This window comes from Tachysurus fulvidraco, chromosome 14, assembly GCF_022655615.1.
Source record: "Tachysurus fulvidraco isolate hzauxx_2018 chromosome 14, HZAU_PFXX_2.0, whole genome shotgun sequence".
NCBI classification, from domain to species: Eukaryota; Metazoa; Chordata; class Actinopteri; order Siluriformes; family Bagridae; genus Tachysurus; species Tachysurus fulvidraco.
In genome coordinates this window covers 11746656-11767352 of record NC_062531.1, presented here as the reverse complement: position 1 = coordinate 11767352, position 20697 = coordinate 11746656, and the positions used below count along the sequence as shown (strand labels likewise).

The following is a 20697-nucleotide window of genomic DNA, read 5'->3' as shown; positions in this document are numbered from 1 at the left end:
TTTTGTTGAGAGACTCATCTTAAATCAGTACTTGACCTCACTAATGTTTTTGTGGCTGTTTAGACAAATTTGATACAGCCACACTTCAAAATGTTCACAAAGCTCATCTTGATATGATTGGTCTGTACAAACTTATAATGTATAAAAATATAACATATATACCACAATAACCAAGTCCTTTGCCATTTTCTTCATAGATGTGTATTTAAGCATTTCTTAGCAATGCCTATTTCCTGTCTTGTTTTATACCTATTTTCCTATACTTGTCATGAATATGCAACAGACATGATGTGTGTATCTGGGCACCTTGAAGAGATTCCATTTACATGCAAGATCCATTTCTTCCTTCTCTCTCAGGGCTCAGCTTCTCAGGACCCTAATGTCACAGACTAACTAGCCTAACTGGGCTAGAAATCCAAAGTCATTGATTTAGTGTCATGTACAATAAACACATTTCTCCAACTCTGGGAAAGAGCAGAAAAGGTCTAATCAAGGGATCTCTACTCTTTGACACAGTTTAGTACTGTCTTTGTTAATTAGAAGAAACTTTAGCCTCATTAAACAGCTTTCTTAGACCTTTCCCACCGTTTAGTACTTTGTAATGTATCCTATCACCTTCAGGGTCACCTATATGCCATAGGGTTAAAATAAAATAGAACTAAATCAGCACCTTATAGAATGCGACAGCACTGCTGTTCCATGAATAATTCCATGCCAATCAGCCTTCTTCAGTCTCATAAGTGAATCCCCTCTGCTCTCAGGCATTTATCACAATATCGCTGTCACTAAAAATGAGAAATGGGACTCCCTCCATTCCTTGGATATTGAACTTCTCCATGCTGAATTTCTAAGCAGTGTTGAGCTAAACTGCTCTTTGATTAATCAAAACAAATGGCCTCCAATAACATTTTGGCTGACAGTTCCATCTATACTCCTTTTAAAGGAGATAAAAATCCAGAAAAACAATATGAATGATACAGAGTTGCATTGTGAATGCTGATTCCATGTTCTTCAAATGCTCTCTTGCTTTTCAAGCCACAACAGCCATGTTAATGAAGCTGTGGAGTGATAGTGAAACATGGTTACATGCTTGTAGTATGTCTTTCAGATGCTCTGTCATAACCAAATGTTAAACAATGTCTTATTTCTTCCATCTATTAAAGCATTTTGTCCAGGATTTGAGAATGGCATAAGATACAATGAGTGATTAATTTATGTGCATTTAAATGACATTTAAATTAACTGCAGAATAATAACATGAATTAGATGTGGATGACAGGAAGTGACAGGAAGTGAATATTTTTGTACTGGATATGATGGCCATTATTCATTTTCAGTAAGTCATGGTGAATCTGGAGTCTATCCTGGGAACATTGCATGTGAGGTAGGAATACACAATGGAAGGAATGCCTGTCCATTATGGTCACATTGTGTCATGTTTTAGACTGTTGGAAGAAACTGGGGATCCCAGAGGAAACCAATCTGGACAAAAACAGAACATACAAATCTCCACACAGCCACAAGCTTAGGACTGAACCAGGTTTGCACTGTGCTGCACCGTCTCTTAGCCTTCATTTACTTTCCCTCCATTATTAGACACAACAGAACCACCACAGAACCACCATTGGCAATATATCCTAATTTTAGCTTATCTTATGGAGGGTTATCTTTTTTCATTCATTTTTAAACACCTATCTGTCAGTGTTGTGTTGAGAAATAGTACACCAACCAAAACACCAGAAACCAACAGTGACAAAGGGATGGAGAGTGATTAACACCAATTATGCCTGGAAATGAACTATATTCTGAACATGTACACCTGCAAGACGGATATCTGGTCAGCACTGTTGCATTTCCATTTGGATGGGATAGAAGAGTGCTGAGCATAGCAACAGATGGCAAATAATATTGTTAGATTGCTACGTATCTAATGATGACAAGAGGAACTGATAATGGGGATAATGATGGTAATTTTGACTTTGCCTTCAAGTACAATGCGTAAAAGCTGCTGAGTTTGTACTTGCCACAATAGCCTGAAGATAGGATTCAGAAATGACCAGGTAGCTATGGCAACGCTACCAAATGCTGAACGTTTTTATGTGTCCTTCTGCCAATGAAATAAATTTTGTGGGTCTGATTTATAAATTTGTGGCTCAGGCTGACTAAAAATTCTTATCAAAGAGCGGATTCTCAGCTACAAACTGATATGATGGAAGGCTGAATCTGGTATGAAACAATGACTTGTACACCATATGTACTACATTCCATGTCCAGTAGGGTGTCATTTTTGATGCAGCCTATTTTTCACTCAACCTCTATGGGGCCATGTTATTTTCCAGTCAGGCACCCTCAATTTCTGTCCTAAGGTACGGTATGTTGGGTAATCCATGCGTTACGGATTGAGAGGGCAGAGACAATGAATGGTTCCCTCCTCTTTAATGGGCTGCTGCTCTGTTATTGAGCTCTGTTTGGAGTACCACTGCCTGTCTGTTCTGTTGGTGACCTGAAGTCCTGTGTGGGTAGAAGTACTGAAACATTCTGTTCAGAACAGCTCCTAGGTTACAATATATCTAGAAATATAGCCACTCTTATTTAATGTAGGATGTACATAATACCATTATTCAGATATGTGGTTTAGATTAGTCATTAAAACTATTTGCATGTGATTTGCATGAAAACATACGTTAACAGGAATGCCAGGCAACAGGATTCCTTAAACCCCTCTCGAACTGGATATTAGATGAACACCCCGCCACCAATTCCACGTGAGTTCTCATCCCTCTCAGCTCTTGGTATAAGAAGCACATAAATGGGCATAATAAAATGACTGTAACAAAAACAATCCGGTTATTCAAAAAGTAACTACTAGCAGAGCATGATCACACTGATCTCCCCTCCACACACATTGTTTCTTCCTGCCCTTTTGCAAAAAAAACAACACGGGGAACATCCAAATGTCATCACAAACACAAAATTACCCTTAGGAGGACATCACTACAAAGAGATAAATAAGTCCTACACACACAAGACAGGAAAAAAACAAAACAAAGGGGGGAATCAATTTAATTATTATGTAAAGACAGTTATAGGCTACAATTTACTTCCTCACCAATTTTGCTCACAGTAGGCTTATTTCTCTTCCTGGTGGTGCTGTGTTAGAAGGAATAATATTAAATAAAAAAAAACAACATTTTCCTCAGGAGTCTTCCTGTTACCAACATTTTGGCTCAGATATATTTTTCTGTTTGTAACCGAGGAACACTGTTTCATTCATTCTTCTTTTTGTTTAAATGTGTTGTATACAGTACCAACATTCATTATAACAATGATTCATTTTAATAAATCTGCATGATGTGTTTCTGTGCAAACTGAATGAAGGTCCACATGATCCTGAATAACATAATTAAAATCATTTATTTTTATGTATCATCTAACAGAACAGGGCAAACAATAAACACAAACAATTACAACAAAGCAGAACATGTAAGGCACAGAGCTCAAGTATATTGCCTTGTAAAGTATTCATCCCAATTTGAGGTGCTAAATATTTTAGTTTATTACTCAAAAGAAGTAATGTGTGTTGATTGCATGTACCCAACATTAAAAGCAATTACAGAAGCTTCAATTTATGAGATACATTTTTTTTAATCAACTTTGCATCTTGCCTCACACCTCCAGGGTTGGGGGTTCGATTCCCGTCCCCGCCTTGTGTGTGTGGAGTTTGCATGTTCTTCCTGTGCCTCGGGGGTTTCCTCCGGGTACTCCGGTTTCCTCCCCCGGTCCAAAGACATACATGGTAGGTTGACTGGAATCTCTGGAAAATTGTCCATAGTGTGTGATTGAATGAGAGTGTGTGTGTGCCATGCAATGGGTTGGCACTCTGTCCAGGGTGTATCCTGCCTTGATGCCCGATGACACCTGAGCTACAGTAGGCACAGGTTCCCCGTGACCAGAGAAGTTCGGATAAGCGGTAGAAAATGAATGAATGAATGAATGAACTTTGCATCTGGATCCTGTTTTCTTTGCCCATGTCTTTGGGAAAACATACTCAAGCTCAATCAGAGTTTTACAGCAAGTTCTATATTTTGCAACATATTCTCAATGAGATTTAAGTCTGGGTTCAGACTTGTACACATTTGTACACATTCAACTTCTTGGTTTTCAACCAGGATTTTCTCAGTAAATGTTCTGTTGGAATGCAAATCTCAGTTTTACTCTGAAGTCTCTTCCAGATTAGAAAAGATCTGATTTTTATGGTTATTGCACTCTGTATTTGGCTACATCCATCTTTTCCCTTGACTCTGATCAGATTCTGGAAAAATTAACTGGCTTTATTTCTTAATATGTATGCAAAGTAGTAATTAAATTACAGCAAGCCTGACCATGATAGAGCTTTTTCTTAAGATAAACAAATGAATGTGACAAATAAACAGCATGCAAGCAACCCTACTAGCATTAGCTCCCAATTTAATGAGCTTGGCCTTTTATTGTCCCAAACACATATCTTACAACAAAAATGGCCCCATGTGGCTTTTTGTTTCCTTGCCTGATGCATACCTCTATATACTCTATATGCTGCTAATCTTGCTTTCCTCTCTAATTCAACTTAGGCAAATTTTCAATAAACATGAATTTTTCACTTGGTAGCAAACTGTTTTTGGTTAATTTTTTTCATGATTTTGGTTACCTGCTTGCACATAATTACTAATACAAAACACATTGATTTAGAAGAAAACAAAGTGGTTAACATATATATTAGATTTAGTCTGAATATGTTAATTTCAACTGACAATAAAAGCATAATCAATTAATAAATTATACACTTTGACACTGTAATATAGGCTAATGCAATAATTATACACCCATGAAATGGAGCATCTGGACACAAGGGACAAATTATCTAAATTGTTTATCAGCATAAATTTGAGACAATGACCTTCTTTACATTAGCTGGATTTAGCATGACAATTGTACAGGGCATTATAATGCTGGAGAGACCAGGCCAATATTGAAAATTACCATCATCCGAAAGCAGCATAACACTGTTGCAATATATAATTTTAGAGCAAAATTCTCTAAAACAGGGTTGTACTGTCTTATCTAGAAAGGGTCCGTGTTTGTGCAGGCTTTCATTCCAAACAAACAGAAGCCACACCTGAGTCTTTTAAAAGCCAAGAACAACTGATTAATCAGGTAGACTAAGCCGTGGTCCTGCTTGATTGGAATTAAAACCTACACCCACACTGGCCCTTTGTAGACTAAGATTGGACACTGAGCTAAACATTTGATTATCATTTGCTTATGTGTTCATAATGGTGTCTGCAATACAAGTCAAACATGTGACAAACTAAGTAATGAGCAGTGTTAGTGAACTAATTAACCCATTTCAACTGATTACATTGATTCAACTCAATTGATAAATTGATAAATAAAGGGTATACATGTATAAAGCCTAGCTGACAACGACCTAAATAAGCAACACCCATTACCAAAAGTACACCTTTGCCATTTCTGTGGGATTTTGTTATCAAGTGTAACAATTATTTCTGACTTAACATGACCTATTTCTTGTGGGAACACAAACACACAGCTAACACTCTGCGTTAGGTTTCCAGACACTTTCTATTTACTGTTCATCTTAGTCATCTTAAGCTGCAGCAAACACCTCTCTTCTTCCAGTGCCCTCACTATAGGCAGCTTATTTGGTACTGCAGTAGGATTATGTTCTTCTCAGCTGAGCTGGTGAACTCCTGATGTGTACCTGTATACACAAATAGGTCCTCCTGATTTCACTATAGGTGCCACCATATAAAAACACCTTGAAGGGAAAATCAAGCTATTTACCTCATTCACAGGATCAGTAATTGTGTACTGAACATTTATTCCCAATAAACAAACAAAAAAAAAAAAAAGCTAAACGTAATCAAGTTTCATACTAGAACTTCTTATCTCTCGAGACCTAGCAGGCAGTAACTTGCCAGCTGTTTGTGAGCTGCCTTCACACTCATGTTTATTCGGAGAACGATAGGGAGCTATCCAAACCTGTGGTGCTGAAAATAGACAAAGCTGCAGACTGTCTGCGAACGCCACGGGACAGTCATCAAACCCAAAACCACGAATCCCTTTAAACCCAGTTTCAGTTGATAGTGTTGCGGTAAAGATTTATTGTTCATTTCAACGGAAATTGCATTCCGTTTTAAATATGGTTTTTGTTTTTACTAATCAGGGTGTTGTGTTTTAAGTACTAGGAAAGGCGTAGCCCCGTTTATGGACTAAATTTCAGGTTTTTTAAAGATTGTATGTGTATATTTTCGACACTGCAAGGAAAAGTTCAGTTATAAAGCGTATGATGATTGTTAAAGCTTTTAGTGCACCTTGTTTCGCGTCATAATACTCGTGAGAACAGCGGCTGTAGCAGTGACGATCCCGGAGCCGCACATCGATAACGCGATGTTGCGCTGAGAATGTGGGAAATCGCGAAAGGGGTGGAGTTCGTGTTCTTCACTTTACCAACGCTTTAGCGTGCTCACATAGCTCTCACTGCAAGTGCGCACTTTCGCATTCCTCTGCGCTCTGCAGCAGTCCCACTTTTCTCCAGTCCGCCTGGAATTGTAGAGCGCATCGCGGCTCATCTCTGCTCCGTGTTTCTCCTTCCGCTCGCCGGGTTTCTGCGCTCAAACCTTCGTTGGAAAGTGAAGCTGCTGGAGGCAGCCAGCTTCCCCGCGCCCATGGAGGGAGACGGGATGGACAAGCTGGAGCGCATGGCCTCTGTGTGCGAGTTCGACCCAATCACCGGCAACATCCCCGCCACCAAAGTGGAAATCACTGTCTCATGCAGGTACGTGAAGTCAAAACTCTCTTGCTGCAGTTACCTCAAGAAGCATTCATAAATAAATTAAGTAAAACCTTCACAGCAAATTGTCATGTACTGAGTTAACATCTAAAGTCTAATGATCTCTAGAGTCTAGAGTGTGTAATTAGTACTATGGTGTCCTGATGAGCATCTATGCAATATTAGTTCCTCATGGTTTCAGAATAACCGTTACATATACTGTTCAGTAATGCAATACTAATGAGTATACTCATTAGGAGTTTATATTGAATTAACACCTACAGGTATACAGTACATGTATGCAATATTAGTTTCTCATGGTTTCAACATCAGTGTTACATATAAAACATCAACCTTTTGACCAGGGGAAGTCAAAATCCCCTGTGCTAAATGAACATTCATTGTCTAACACTAGACTCCAGGATTTATCCAGCTACACTATGAACATTGCACATGTTAATGGAGAAGAAGTTAGTCCAATATCAGAGATCAAAGAGCTATGTTTGCTTTGATGTAGTATCTGGCTTTAACCTGATAAAATCCTACCATCTTTTATTCACTGTAAAGCATATTAATTATTCACTAACTACAGTGGAACTAATAGGAAAGGTGTGTGTTTATGATAATTGAGAAATGTTTAAAGGGTGAATCACTAAAAACTGAAAAGAGAGTTCTTGAACTTTTCTTGTTAATATAAGGTTTAAATATATGGAATAGGAAGAAAATAAATCATGTACCTCCCAAAGGTGAACATCTGATCTTTAGATGCTGATCCTGCGTGGATGAATGGCTTTGATATTTATGAGACTGATAACAACATATTTCCCACAAAGCTCATTGGGCTCATTGAATATAAATACACGCCAGCCCAGAGGGGAAATAGAATATTGCCATGTCCTATATTTGCACTATATATTAGATCAGTGGAACCAGAATAATTGTAGAAAAATCCATGTTCTTCTTTGGCATTTGTGTCTACATGCGGCATTATATTTGCCTAGATATTTACAGTTCTCGCCTCACATTGAAGCCTTTTTCACAGGTTTCAGGTTATAGTACACCTTCAATTAAAGGTCTTGATAAATGTCAGAGATGGGGTGGATAGGAAATTCAATCTCATTCATTCTGCCTTGCTATCACAATCTCAGTCAGACAAATTGCTCAGAGAAATGGGGTGGGCTGGGGGTGTATGCTTTTCAATCATCATACGGATGAAATGGATACATCTTGCAGATTTAGAATTTGCTCAAACAGATGTGTACAGTTAAATATGCATTCCAGTCCATTTTGTACTTAATGATAATTGCTGAACCTCATGACATCAGTGCAACAGTGAGAAAGCAAATTATTATTATGTACTGATAAACTGACCATTATCTCCACTTAATGCACACAGAGCAATTGGGATACCACTGACAGAACACTGCTTGATGTAATATGATGTAAATTAAAAAAATGTAAACCAAATTGTCCAATACTAGAGGTTGTTGTTTAGAAATAGAAGAAAATTAATTGAATATCCCATACAACAGAAAATAGTCTTCATATATAATTAAATGACAACATGCCATTGCACAGTCATGTCACTCTCTCAGGAAACCTGTACTGGAGGCTCCAGGATTCCATGCATTATTTTCCTGTCATTGATCCAGTGCAAATGAAGAGCCTGAAAATGAGGCCATATGGAATAATAGTGTTCTCTATGTCCCCTCTAGATATTTTCATATTAAATGTTATTACATCATAACATTTTTGAACCATGCCTTTGCCTTTATAAACCCTTTTTAGACAGTGTTAAGTATATAAGTCAGATATGCTGATTCTGGTGAATGAAGCACTCATGTGGAAATGGCTTTAACGTTCTCTGCTGTGAATGAAGAAACAGAGAATAAATAATTCATGTGACTCTTTTCTGAATGTAAAATGTGATATAGTGGTGAACTCTGGGTTTGTGTGCACTGTGTAGACTTGCTAGATTGTTGCATTGTCCCATGCTCACAAAAAAAATCTAGCACCATGCAGAATTCCTTAGAATTCCTACAATGCGATATATAGATCTGTTTTCAGATAAGTTTATAAAATAATTCTTCAAAAAGGAAAAATCTAGAAAAGTCAGCTTTACAGTAAATCTATAAATAACTTTATGACTTGCACATCAACTCAAAAGCTAATCTGATAGAATAAGAAACGATAGATAGCCCCCAAACTGCGTTAAACCCAGTGGCATCATGGCAGTAATAATTGGAGTCCTTATGGTCAGACAAATTGTTCTAATCTTTAGTGCCTTTATTGGAATTTGACACATCAACACTTCAAACTTAAATGCTATGTAGAATCTCACCAGCTACTAAGTGCCATCTCCACCAAGCCCATGCAGCGTAGAGCTCAGTGAAAGGAATACCATGACAAAAAACCCCGCAATTTTAAGTGCTATTTTTATATTCACTCCTTACCCTGCTATATTATTGTTCCATTTTGCTTGAGCTGAAGTGTTTAAGTTACAAAAGAAAATGTCATAGATTAGCCAGGATCATACAGCTACTCAGTAATATCTCCATCTCCTGCTGATTTTAGGACATGGCTATACTCAGCAGTGAAAAAATGTCAACACATCCCTTAAGGTGTTGGCTGGTGTTACTTCACTACAGAATTTCATCAAATTATGTGCTATAATTTCCCTATTATGCAGAGTCTGAAACCATTCGATGTAACACAGTAACAACCGAATATGAATGTTTTTTAAACCGATACAAACATAATAGTTATGAATACATCTTGACAGAAATATTCACAGGACTGGTTTATACTAAAGGTAGGCATCAGGACTGGGATCCTGTGAGATGCATAAAAGTGAAAGAAATGTGCTTAAATGTGAGGTTTTTATTTTCATGTTGGTATGTGGTGTATGAACAAAAAAACAAGAATGTTCATTAACATGGATGTGGAGCTAATCTACTGGTCAGGGTTGTGGTAGATTATGGTGAGCGTCTAGGTTTAAACAAACATAAATAATAACTGTGCAATCAGAATTAAGAAAACAGTCTGGCACTGATCTCTAATTGAGAATTTTTACCCTCTGTGTTTATTCACAGTGTCTTGTAGTATTTCCACAAGCATAATGGCATATAGGTATTCACTTACATTTTAAAACCAAATACACATAGAGACATAAATATTAGGAGCATTAGATCCATATAACCTCTAATGATAATAGCACAAGTGTGCAGTACAGATTAACGATGGGAGCCATTAACTTCTATGATGGGGAAATTATATTTAAAAAGCAAATTTAAATTCAGTAGTGTCTTTTAAATCGAAATTCTTATTAGAAGTAAAAATAATATTTTGCAAAAAAATATTTTCGGTACAGTAGAGTACAGGCACCGCACTACTGACACTATTTATTTGTTATTCTCACAGTGGAAGTTATAATAACACAGTTGAGGGATTTCATTACATCTTCTGGCAGATTCTTGTGTCTGCTGGTATGCCTCAGTTACACTGCAGCCTCTTGGCTGCCTCTGCCTTGACCTTGCAGGTGTGAAGAATCAGGGAGCTTGCCTCCTCTTCCTGCTTTACTTTGTTTACTGATACTGCAGTGCTCTGCCTCTACTCAGATGTCTTCTCTGCCTCATTACCCGAATCACATTAGTAGTTTTTACTCCTTACTTCTATCTGTGCAATGAACATGAATTTGATGTGACAGCTGAGAAAGTACACTGACAGATTTCTGTGGTCTGTTTGTTTGTGAGCTTGGTGACGTGAAAGTGATAATTATCGTCTGGTGTAATTACTTATAACAGCACAATGCAAAATGAATATGGTTTGCTTTCAACAAAGCAAGCAAATGTCATTAGTTGTTTCACATATAAGACTGACAGCAATTGTTTTCCCTCAGGGTCTAATTTTTTAATCAAATGGTCACCGAACATTGTCATTGGTTTAGGGTAACCTTGAGGCATGGGAAAATTGTGCAAGCTGTTTGTGCCTCAGTGCTTTTAAAAAGATGTGTTAGTGAAGAGAATTTGTTCTTTGATGAAATGCTGAACATCACTCTGATTGGTTGACAGAGCCTGTCTCTGATCTTTAACTCGCTTTTTCTTTCACATTCTTTTCACACATTGTTGTTCACAATAACAGCTTTTCATCTTCTTCTTACCATGATAAGAAATAACTAAATATCACTTTCACGTTAGAAATATTTAGGCTACAGCATGTTTACATTATAAGACCTCTGATCTTCATTGATTATGTCAAATGCATCATGCACACACATCCTGAACAGTAAGGATATTTTTTTAATATAATTCATTATTGCAGTAGACAAATGAATAAACAAACAGCACATACTTTTATTGCAGAGAAGTGGTTTTGAGATTAAACTTCAGCTTGTAATCTTTAGGTAAAAAAGGCAAAAAAATAGCTGTCTGAAAAAATCAGACCTGGAGCTTGTTATATGAACATGGTACAGAGACTTAGGAGTGGTGTTTAAATAGTCAATGGATGAAGTGATTATACAAGCATCTAGGGATTCATGAAAAAGGGACCGAGGCAGACTGACAGACTTTCATCTTTTAAATGTCATTGCTTTTCAGTATGAACATCAAATTGCTGCATAGTTGCTAATATGCTGCTTAAACTATCTGATTTTTACACTTTCACACACTTTATATTGATCATACATATTGATCACTAGTGTTGGACTGTACAGATGATATACATACATGCGTTTGTAGGAAAGGTTCCTTCTAGCACCCTTTAGTACACCCTAAAGTGTTATGTAGTACACAGCATTACACTGTATTGTAGTACACTGAGTGCAGAACTCTACAGATGATCCAACCTTTTTTAATTAAATAAAAGACCCAAGTAGGATCCCTTTAAAAAGCTAAAACAATATGAGCAATACCCCAAACCTCTAGCTATGTCCCAAAGGATATATTATACACTATACACTTACACTGTGCACTACAGTATGTACTCTGCCGTCTAGTGTGTGAATTTTAGAAGGATAGTATCGTCTCAAATAAAACACCATTTTTTTTACTAACTGAAAGTATGAGCCATTTCCCAGTCGATCGCAAACGATGGCAAACACACAATGTGACGCTGTCAGCTTTAGCAGAATACAATGAATTTTAAAATGTTAAAAAATGAATCACACAACTTGGACTAATTTTAATAGACTTTTGTAAGATCGATTTTGAAAGTTTTTTCCTCATCCAGCATCAGTTCCTGGTAGCCCTGCCCCTCTTCCACTGAGTAAGCAAATCTGCATGCGTTCAGTCCATGAAATGTCCAACATTCCACAGGTTTTTTTTCTGACACTATTTATACTATGAAATACCATAGAATAGTGCACAAATATGTGATTTGGAACACACCTTATGTCTTCAAAAGCTAATATGTATACAAGAATATGAATGCACTTCAATGACTGTATTATTATGTTACATCATTATGCCAGTTCTCTCCTCACATTGTACAGGGGGTAAAACAGGTCCCAGCATGACAAAACTGATTTATTTGAAAGAAATTAGATCTAGATGTTGACTGCTGGTAATTCGCTGTGGATCTGTCTGTTTGCCTTATGAGTGTCGCTCATCTACAGTAGGTTAGGGTGAGTAAACAACCAGATGGTAGGAAGAAGCATCTGTTGGAAGAAATGATGGGCAGGGTGGGGCTGTGGTAGCCATTAGTAGAGCTGACACAATGTATATGCGTGTGTGTAATTGAGAAAATACTGAATGTAAGTTTTTGCACCTGGAAATGTAAGTAATGATGATTCCTTGTTCCAACACTATGTGTGGTCTCCATGTGAGATCCTGATTCATAGTGGAATCGGAAGAATTCATATGAATCGGATCCACAGTCCTGTTTTCAGGTGAAACACCACTGTATTCTTATTTTGACAAAGCATTGCATGAGATTTACAAGAGAAATATTGACAAATGTCAGTTATGGTGGTAAAACTTTTTATTTATTTGTTTGTTTGTTTGTTTGTTTGTTTATTGTTTTTAAATTTTTTACACAAATTTATGGTTAATCTAAGCTTATACATTAAAATAACATGGCTCTAGGAACAGTAGCTTTTTTATCAGTTTTATGATAAGCTTGTATTTATTTATTTATTTATTTATCTATCTATCTATCTATCTATCTATCTATCTATCTATCTATCTATCTATCTATCTATCTATCTATCTATCTATCTATCTATCTATTTATTTATCTATGTATCTATTTATTTGTTTATTTATCTATCTATCTATTTATTTGTTTATTTATTTAGCCATTAAGATGGCAATGCTTACTCTTATTGTGCTTATGATTTATATTTTAACATTTAAAATACTTCACTGTATCACTGTTGGTCAGGACAGATGCCAATGCAAGGCAGTTTTAATGAGCACACAAAACTAATCCAAAATGGTTGGCAAGATCATGGTCAAAACAGGCACAGGTCAGGCAATTCGCAAACAGCACACAGTTGGGAAGAACCGTTGAAAGAATAAACAGCATGGGTCAAAAAAATTTTAAGAAAAACTGGTGAATTGAGTGTATGCTTCTTGGTCAGCTGAGTGAAACAAGGTCCTTTTTTGCTGTGGCTGTGGATGCGATCAGGTTTGTTTGATTAGTATGAAGGTTTCTGTTAATGGGGAAGTGTGTGTGTTTTACAGTAGATGGCATTTTGAATAACGAGCAGGTTCGTAATTATGCTGGCTGCATCATATTATGTGTGTTTCATGCCATTTGCCATCAACTGGGGAACTGCTTATACTTCCATTATTAGAAAACTGTTAGTGTTCACTTTAAGACTATACTATCCTTCTAAAATGCATACACTACACTGTAGAGTGCACAGCACATAGTCTAAGTGCATAATGTGTAGTAGGTCATTTAAAGCACAGCAGAAGTCTTTTTAATATTGTTCTAGCTTTTTAATGGGTTTGACTTGAGTCATTTTCTTAAAATGGAAAAGGTTGCATTCTTTGTACTGTACATTCAATAGATGAACCATGATGGTTTATAATAAGAATCTTTATTAATTTTACAGTAAGAGTAATTCTTCCATATATTTGACACCATTTACGTTCATAAGCATACACTAATGGACAATGGATATTTTTACCTTCTGATTAAAAATGAAGTAAGTTATATTGGTGATTACAATTTAATGGCGCTGTGTATACGCCAACAACTGTTGTTGTTGATTATTAATAAAATGCTGACGTTGTTGTTTCACTGTAGACCAAAAACAATGTAATGTTTGTTCATATTAGAGTTAATGAAACATCATAATGGGAATTCCCTTTCTGCCAGAGTGGAAACGAAATTGCCATCCTATTAAAATATTTTAATAACATTCTGACAAGATGATAGCACTCGGCGCAAAAATTGGACTGGGTTGCCCATCCTCTGTGCTCCCCTTGGGAAAGCACACTATTTGACTTTCTCAGCATCAGCCTTGCCCTACAATTCATACAGCATTGATCAAATCGGCTCAGTGCCAAATCCACGTGTTGAATCTCTTTCAGTGGCAATATCTGGAGTTTTTAATTCCAGACCAGAAATAGAATCTCTCTCACTCTGACACCTTAACCTCTGCCTTTCATCTGGAGTTGATTCTAAAAGTTCCTTGTCAGCTGGTTAGCTTGTGACCAGTTAGACCTAACTGTTCAAGTCTCAAATAATGCCTTTATGTGTCTTAAATCAATGAGAGATCAACATCATGCTGAGAAGGTTGGAGTCTGTTTTGATCTTGCTGGCTGAAATAGCTTTTCCCATGTGAGGGTGCCAATTACAGTGCCACTGGGTTGCTGGAGAGTGTGGATGAGCGGGGAATTGAATTGCAGGTCCAGTGGTGTGAAACTGCAGGACTGTTAGGAGAAAAAGAACTGCTTTGCCAAGACAAAAAAAAAAAACACCCAAAATGTGTTCTAATATGTTTGGCATAAATATTTGTTTTGATGGTTGAAAGAGGGTACAAAGACCTGAAAAGAAATTTGTGCTGTTGATTATTTTATAGTTCCTTATTCTGAATTGTACTGTTTTGTTTGATGATTGTTCTCTAGATGTGCTAATTTAATTAATGTTAAAGCAAAATCCACTCTGAATGATGTACCTCATAATTATCTTTAATTAGCATTTCAATCTTCAACTGTGTCCAAGATATATTTCGTAATGAAACCAAAAGGAAGATTACTACAGTATATTATCTTACAAGCACATAATGTTGACTGATCATTAAAAAAATATTAATTCCTGTATCTGTCAGTTTACTCACTGCTCCTGAAGGCTCTCATCTTTGATTAATTAATAATTTACGATTGGTATCTCTGTAAGCCCTTGGTTTTTTGCTTAATGAGACAGCGTTATGAATGGAAGCAACTACAAAAAGATTCATAGAGCATTTTCTCATTACAATTGATAATTAATTGTTATTGAAGAATCTTACAAAATGTATGATTATTGTGTTTATGTAGTGACAGCTATGTTTATTTATGTTATTTAATGGTCTATGACACTTTAATCAGTCAAACTCTGACTTGGCATCCTTTGCAATTTAAATCTGTAATTCAATCATGAGTTCAACTCTTCCAGTTATTCTCCCTGCTTACATTTATGCAACAGTGTCTGCTGTTTCTCATTAAAATGGCAGTTGGTTTCATCTGAAGATGAACTTGCTGCACTCTCTAACTGTAACTACGAGTGCAAAATGGTAAAATTAAGAAAGTATTCGAAAGTATTTAAAACGCTTTAAGGGAGAAATGACAGTGCTTTGTATCCATCAGAGTCTGTCACTAAGAGATTAAGACTGACAGATTGATAAATTAGTGAATAGCTGATGTTCTCTTTTGTCAGCACTATTACATGAGGGAAAAATGGAAAATGGGTTTCTCTGACACCAATAAAGCAATGCAAATTAGATACATTAAAATAAAATTTAGCAGAACGCTGTTATTGACTTTGCAGTACCTCCTGCAAATTTCCCTGGTGTCCATAATTATTATAATGCTTACCTGAAATATAGTCAGTGTTCAGATTGTTCTGGCTTTTTTTTTTTTTTTTTGGGGGGGGGGGGGGGGGGGGGTCAAGATGGCAATTAATCATATTATTGTAGAGCATAAAAATACTGACAGAATTTTGAAGACTGACACAAATGATCACACAGTATCAGAGTGGCTTTCTGAGCAAAACAAATAGAAACAATTTATGCTAGAAATTTCTGTATGTATTTTAACTTACTAATGTTTCGAATTCAAATTTTATTTGTCATGTATACAATCATACACAGTAAAACACAGAAAAGGTGCTTCCTGTACTTGATATAAAAATAGAAATAGAAATTACATACCTGGCAATCACCAGATGCAGCTTGCTGCATGTAAGTTTGATGGTAAAGCTCATGCTAAACTATTCTTTGTGAGTAGTTGTTAAGTTTAGTAACAATGTTATAACAGGAGAGCATCAACTGAGCATAGGCCAAACTTTGTGACACAGGTTAATGTATTTCACCATCACCAGCCAATCAGAAACACAATACTAAATGAACAGCAAATACTACATCCATGACCAAGACTCTGGGTTATTGTCCATTCTTCTCAGCGCAACCTTCTTTCAACCAAAAAAAAAAAAAGCTTTTATTTGTCACATATACTTTGCAGTACAGTGAATCGCTGTTCCTTACACATCCCAGGACGACAGGATTAGCCATGATATGACACCCCTGGTACAGAGAGGTTGAAGTGTTTTCCTCAAAGAGAAACAGTGGCCACTTGACAGGGCTGAGGTTTCAACTCCCAATCTGTTGCTCAGTAAAACTACATTTACACATGCAATGATTTTTATCACTGCAAGTCTCAAGTTGCTGTAGTATGAATTTGCCAGTTGACGTTTCTACCACTTGTTATCATAGTAATTCCATACATCAGTTGGTGGCTCAGCTAGCATTCCACTTGACAACAAATCAGTTTTCTTGCAGCTAAAATGTTACATTCTGGAGGAATAGCATTTGTGTATAAATATGCATTAGTGATATGCATCATAGACCACAAACATTTCCTGCACAAATAACAGAACACCTTCATTCAGTTTAAATTGCATGTTTTACTGCTTATAGATCACTTTGTGCATTTTTTTTGTAGACAGTGCAGCAAGGAAGTACGTGTGAGTTACATTATAAGAGAACTTAAGGCAATGCTACCTGATACGTGTTTCCATGAACAAAAACACAATGGCCATAATAGGCGTCAATAGAGCTTATGTTCCAATTTAGTTACAATTTAGCTGTAGGTCCTTTTGATTCTGTAATTTAAACAGTGGAATAACTGATACAGCAGAATATCCCTAGTATCACTAATTCAATAGTGCACTTTACTCAGTAATTTTTTTTGTCAGACAGTAAAATCTTTGGGGACAGAACTCTATGTGGAGTTCTTCCAATAATCAATAATAGATGTATTTAGAATAGAGGTTCATCAATAATAGATGTATTTACTTAAGTGAAGAGAATAACAACAACATCATCAAAGAAAAAAAACAAGTGTAAGTGTTGACATAAAACTGAAAGGGAAAAGCAATTTTGGCTGTGGGTGGACAGATCTGTGTACTTTTCCACGTAAAATCATCATTTACGGTTTTAAAGTAGCACATTTTCAAAATAGGGCGTTTTAATGTGTTTTCGCTAACATGGTCTCACGATTGCAAATTTGCAGAAGAATAAGTAGCAAGTAGCATAAGCATGCAGTTTATACAGAGGGGTTTAATGACAGTTTATAAATACAGTGGTGTGAAATCAAAAGACATTTCTATGAAATTTGCTCTAACTGAAATGATTCTCTGATTCAGGTTTCTACACCAGTACTGAGAGCATGATGCAATGTTTTGCTCAAGTGAACAAAGCCAAGCATAACACAAATACAGAGCATTATTTTCAATCATTTGCAAGTAATAGCATTCTCGATGGCCTCCAATGTGCTAATACTGTAATATATTAGAAATAGATATTGTGGACCATGGTGATACAAGATAATGTTTGGACAACAATAATGCAATGTAATATACAATAAGGACAACAAAATAAATACAACACAACAGTTAACAGTGGAATTGTGTGATGAGTAAAGTCTTATCACTTCAACTAGCTGTATTTTCAAGTATTTTTTTTCCAAATGATACATTCCCTAAATATTATGAATGAAGTGTTTAGCATTCCCTGAGTGTTAGGAGTAAAGTGTTTAGCATTCCCTGAGTGTTAGGAGTAAAATGTTTAGCATTCCTTGAGTGTTATGAATAAGGTGTCTTATTGTGATGATCCTGTATAACAGACAATACTGATATAGGAGGTCAGTCCACAATCACATTCTTGAGTGATATACTGTATATGATTTCTGAATAGGATATAATAATAAATGAGATATGATGCATGCATATTGAATGAGGTGGCTAGTGCATTCTAACAGGGTTTGCGCCCCATAAATTTTGAGGGAGGTAGGATGGAGACAGCTTGTTGTTGGGAATCCTGACAGCTTGTGGAAAGAAGCTGGTGGACTTGGTCTGGATACTGTGGGATATTTAGCCAGATGGCAGAGGAACACAGGGTTGAGAGAGGTGGGAGGGGTCAGACACTGTACTGGTTGTTATTCTGAGGCAACATTTGTGTCTTCTATTGAAGGCAGAGAGACTCCTATGATGCTCTGTGCTGTCTTCATTATCTGCTGCAGGGACATGTAGTCTTTGATACTCTGCAGTTCCCAAAGCAGACAGTGATGCAGCTGGTCAGGACACTTTCAATGATGCCTCTGTAGAATATGCTGAGGATGGGGAGGGGGGAGTCTAGCTCGTCTCTGTCAGAGCAGGATGTGGAGACACTGCTGGGCTTTTTTTGTGCACTCCTAGAAACTTGCAGTCTGTCACCATTTCCACAGGGAAGCCACGGATTAGCAATTGGGAGCTCCCAGGCACACTTTCACATGTCTTTATTTTCAGTGAGGTGAATCAAGACCAATATATTAGACATAGATACATGTGCTTACAGTGTGATGAGGATGCCTGCAGAACTCCAAAGCAGAAAGGTGGCATGTGCTCTCATGTGGAGTGCAGTTTGGGTGTTGCTATTCATATTCCTGCTCCTCTGCTGCACTGATCTTTAGAGTTAATGAAGCACAGTCGCAATGTGCTTGCATAACTGAGAGAATAAGCGTGGAGAAGATGCAATACTGTCTGCAATCTCCCCCCCATAAAGAACTCCCATGCACACTCTGCCTTTCCTGTCCTCTTCTCTTTTTCTCTCTCTTTCTCTCTTCGAAAAAAAGAGCAACACTCACATTATACAGTAGCATACAATTTTTTTGTAACGACATGTTATAGTTTATGAAATCTAAAAATACATGGATGATTTATGGATAGTTTGTGACAGTTATTGTCATCATGATGTAAAAAAGTATCCGTACACCTTTTTTGATTGCTTACTTCTAGTAAAAATATAGATTTAAAATGTATGTACATGCATAACGTCTTTTGACAAATGCAAATTATATTTGATTATTATAAAAGACATTTCAGTTGGTTGGGAATATGATCACTACAGGACAGGTGTACCACACCAGATTCCACAAGGATGCTTTCAATAAGGATGGTAAGAGAGAAGCCAGTCACCCGGCAAAAAGAGAGGCAGGACAACCTGAAAACTGCAGGAACTGCACTGCAATCACCTTCATTCCAACAGCCCATGCAAATCTCTGCCAAAAAAGAAGCACAGAGACGCAGGTCTAAAAGCATTTAGAAAAATCTTTTGGAACAATATTCTCTGGTTAGATGAAACAAAATTACAACTCTGGCAGAAATTCAGCCGATCATGTTTGGAGAAAGAAAATTTGCATGAATTATCTTGAGAACACAAAACCTATAGTAAAATACAGAGGTGAGGTTATTGTTATATGAGGCTGCTTCTCTTTGAAGAGCGATGTACTGTACCTAGGCATGAGAGGAGAATTTAATCTCATCTGCGAGGAGAAGATGGATGTTGCAAAGAGACAAAGACCACAAATAGAAAAAAAAATATCTCAAGAAGGCATTGCATGGTCTAGCCAATCTACTGGTTTGAATGTTATTGACAATTTATGAAGGGTTTTGAAACTGTGAGCAAATCAAAGGGACCTTTGTAACCTTGGGGGGTTGAAGGCCGTTTGCCAACAGAGATGGACCAAAACTGAACCAAAATTGCTGAAAAATTACTTCTGACTTCCATTGCAACCAAGTACCAATATTTAAAATACTTTAAAATACATAATTAAATAGAAATAATTTGTTAGCTAAAAAAACTTCCTTAAAAATATCTTTGCTTATGAATGCATACTTTTCATAAGCTAATATGTTAATATGCATAAGTACAAAGTCAAAAGACATTATTGGAATCAATTTTAAGTGGATATACTTTATTCACTAGACGAATATTAAATAATAAAAACAAAAGTGTCTGAATATTTATTTCACCTCACTGTGCATACACAATTTTTAGAATAACATAAGATATGTTTCTTTTTTTGGCAGAAATCTGCTAGATCGTGACACATTCTCCAAATCTGATCCAAGTAAGTACGATGGACTTATTTTGTCTTTTCACATACTGAAGCTACTGTAGGTGTCACTTTTTGGTTTTTAGTCCGAAACTCACCACTGGTCTTTCTAGCTTGGTCTCTTTCATGTGCTCTTCTAACTTTCTTACACTTTTCTTTACACTCTGAAAAGTGTCTACTTGGCTGTTTCAGTTAGTTCCCTCAATACATCGCATTTGCATAGTAATGTGACAGATTTTCTTCAATATCAACAGAATGCCATAATGTATTCAGTACCCAAACCTG

The 20697-nt window shown here is 36.6% G+C and overlaps 1 protein-coding gene across 2 annotated transcripts in view; it reads left to right on the top strand.

Moving 5' to 3' along the window:
- Positions 1-6042: 6042 nt before the first annotated feature.
- Positions 6043-20697, top strand: part of cpne5a (copine Va) — a 75920-nt gene continuing 61265 nt past the window's right edge. The window contains exons 1-2 of one of the 2 annotated variants that reach the window (XM_047800288.1): positions 6043-6838; positions 20387-20427. In XM_047800288.1, the coding sequence (XP_047656244.1) occupies positions 6729-6838; positions 20387-20427 (151 nt within the window). In that variant the 5' untranslated portion in view covers positions 6043-6728. The remainder of the gene's footprint in view (positions 6839-20386; positions 20428-20697) is intronic. The other variant, XM_027167577.2, reaches the window with a different exon arrangement.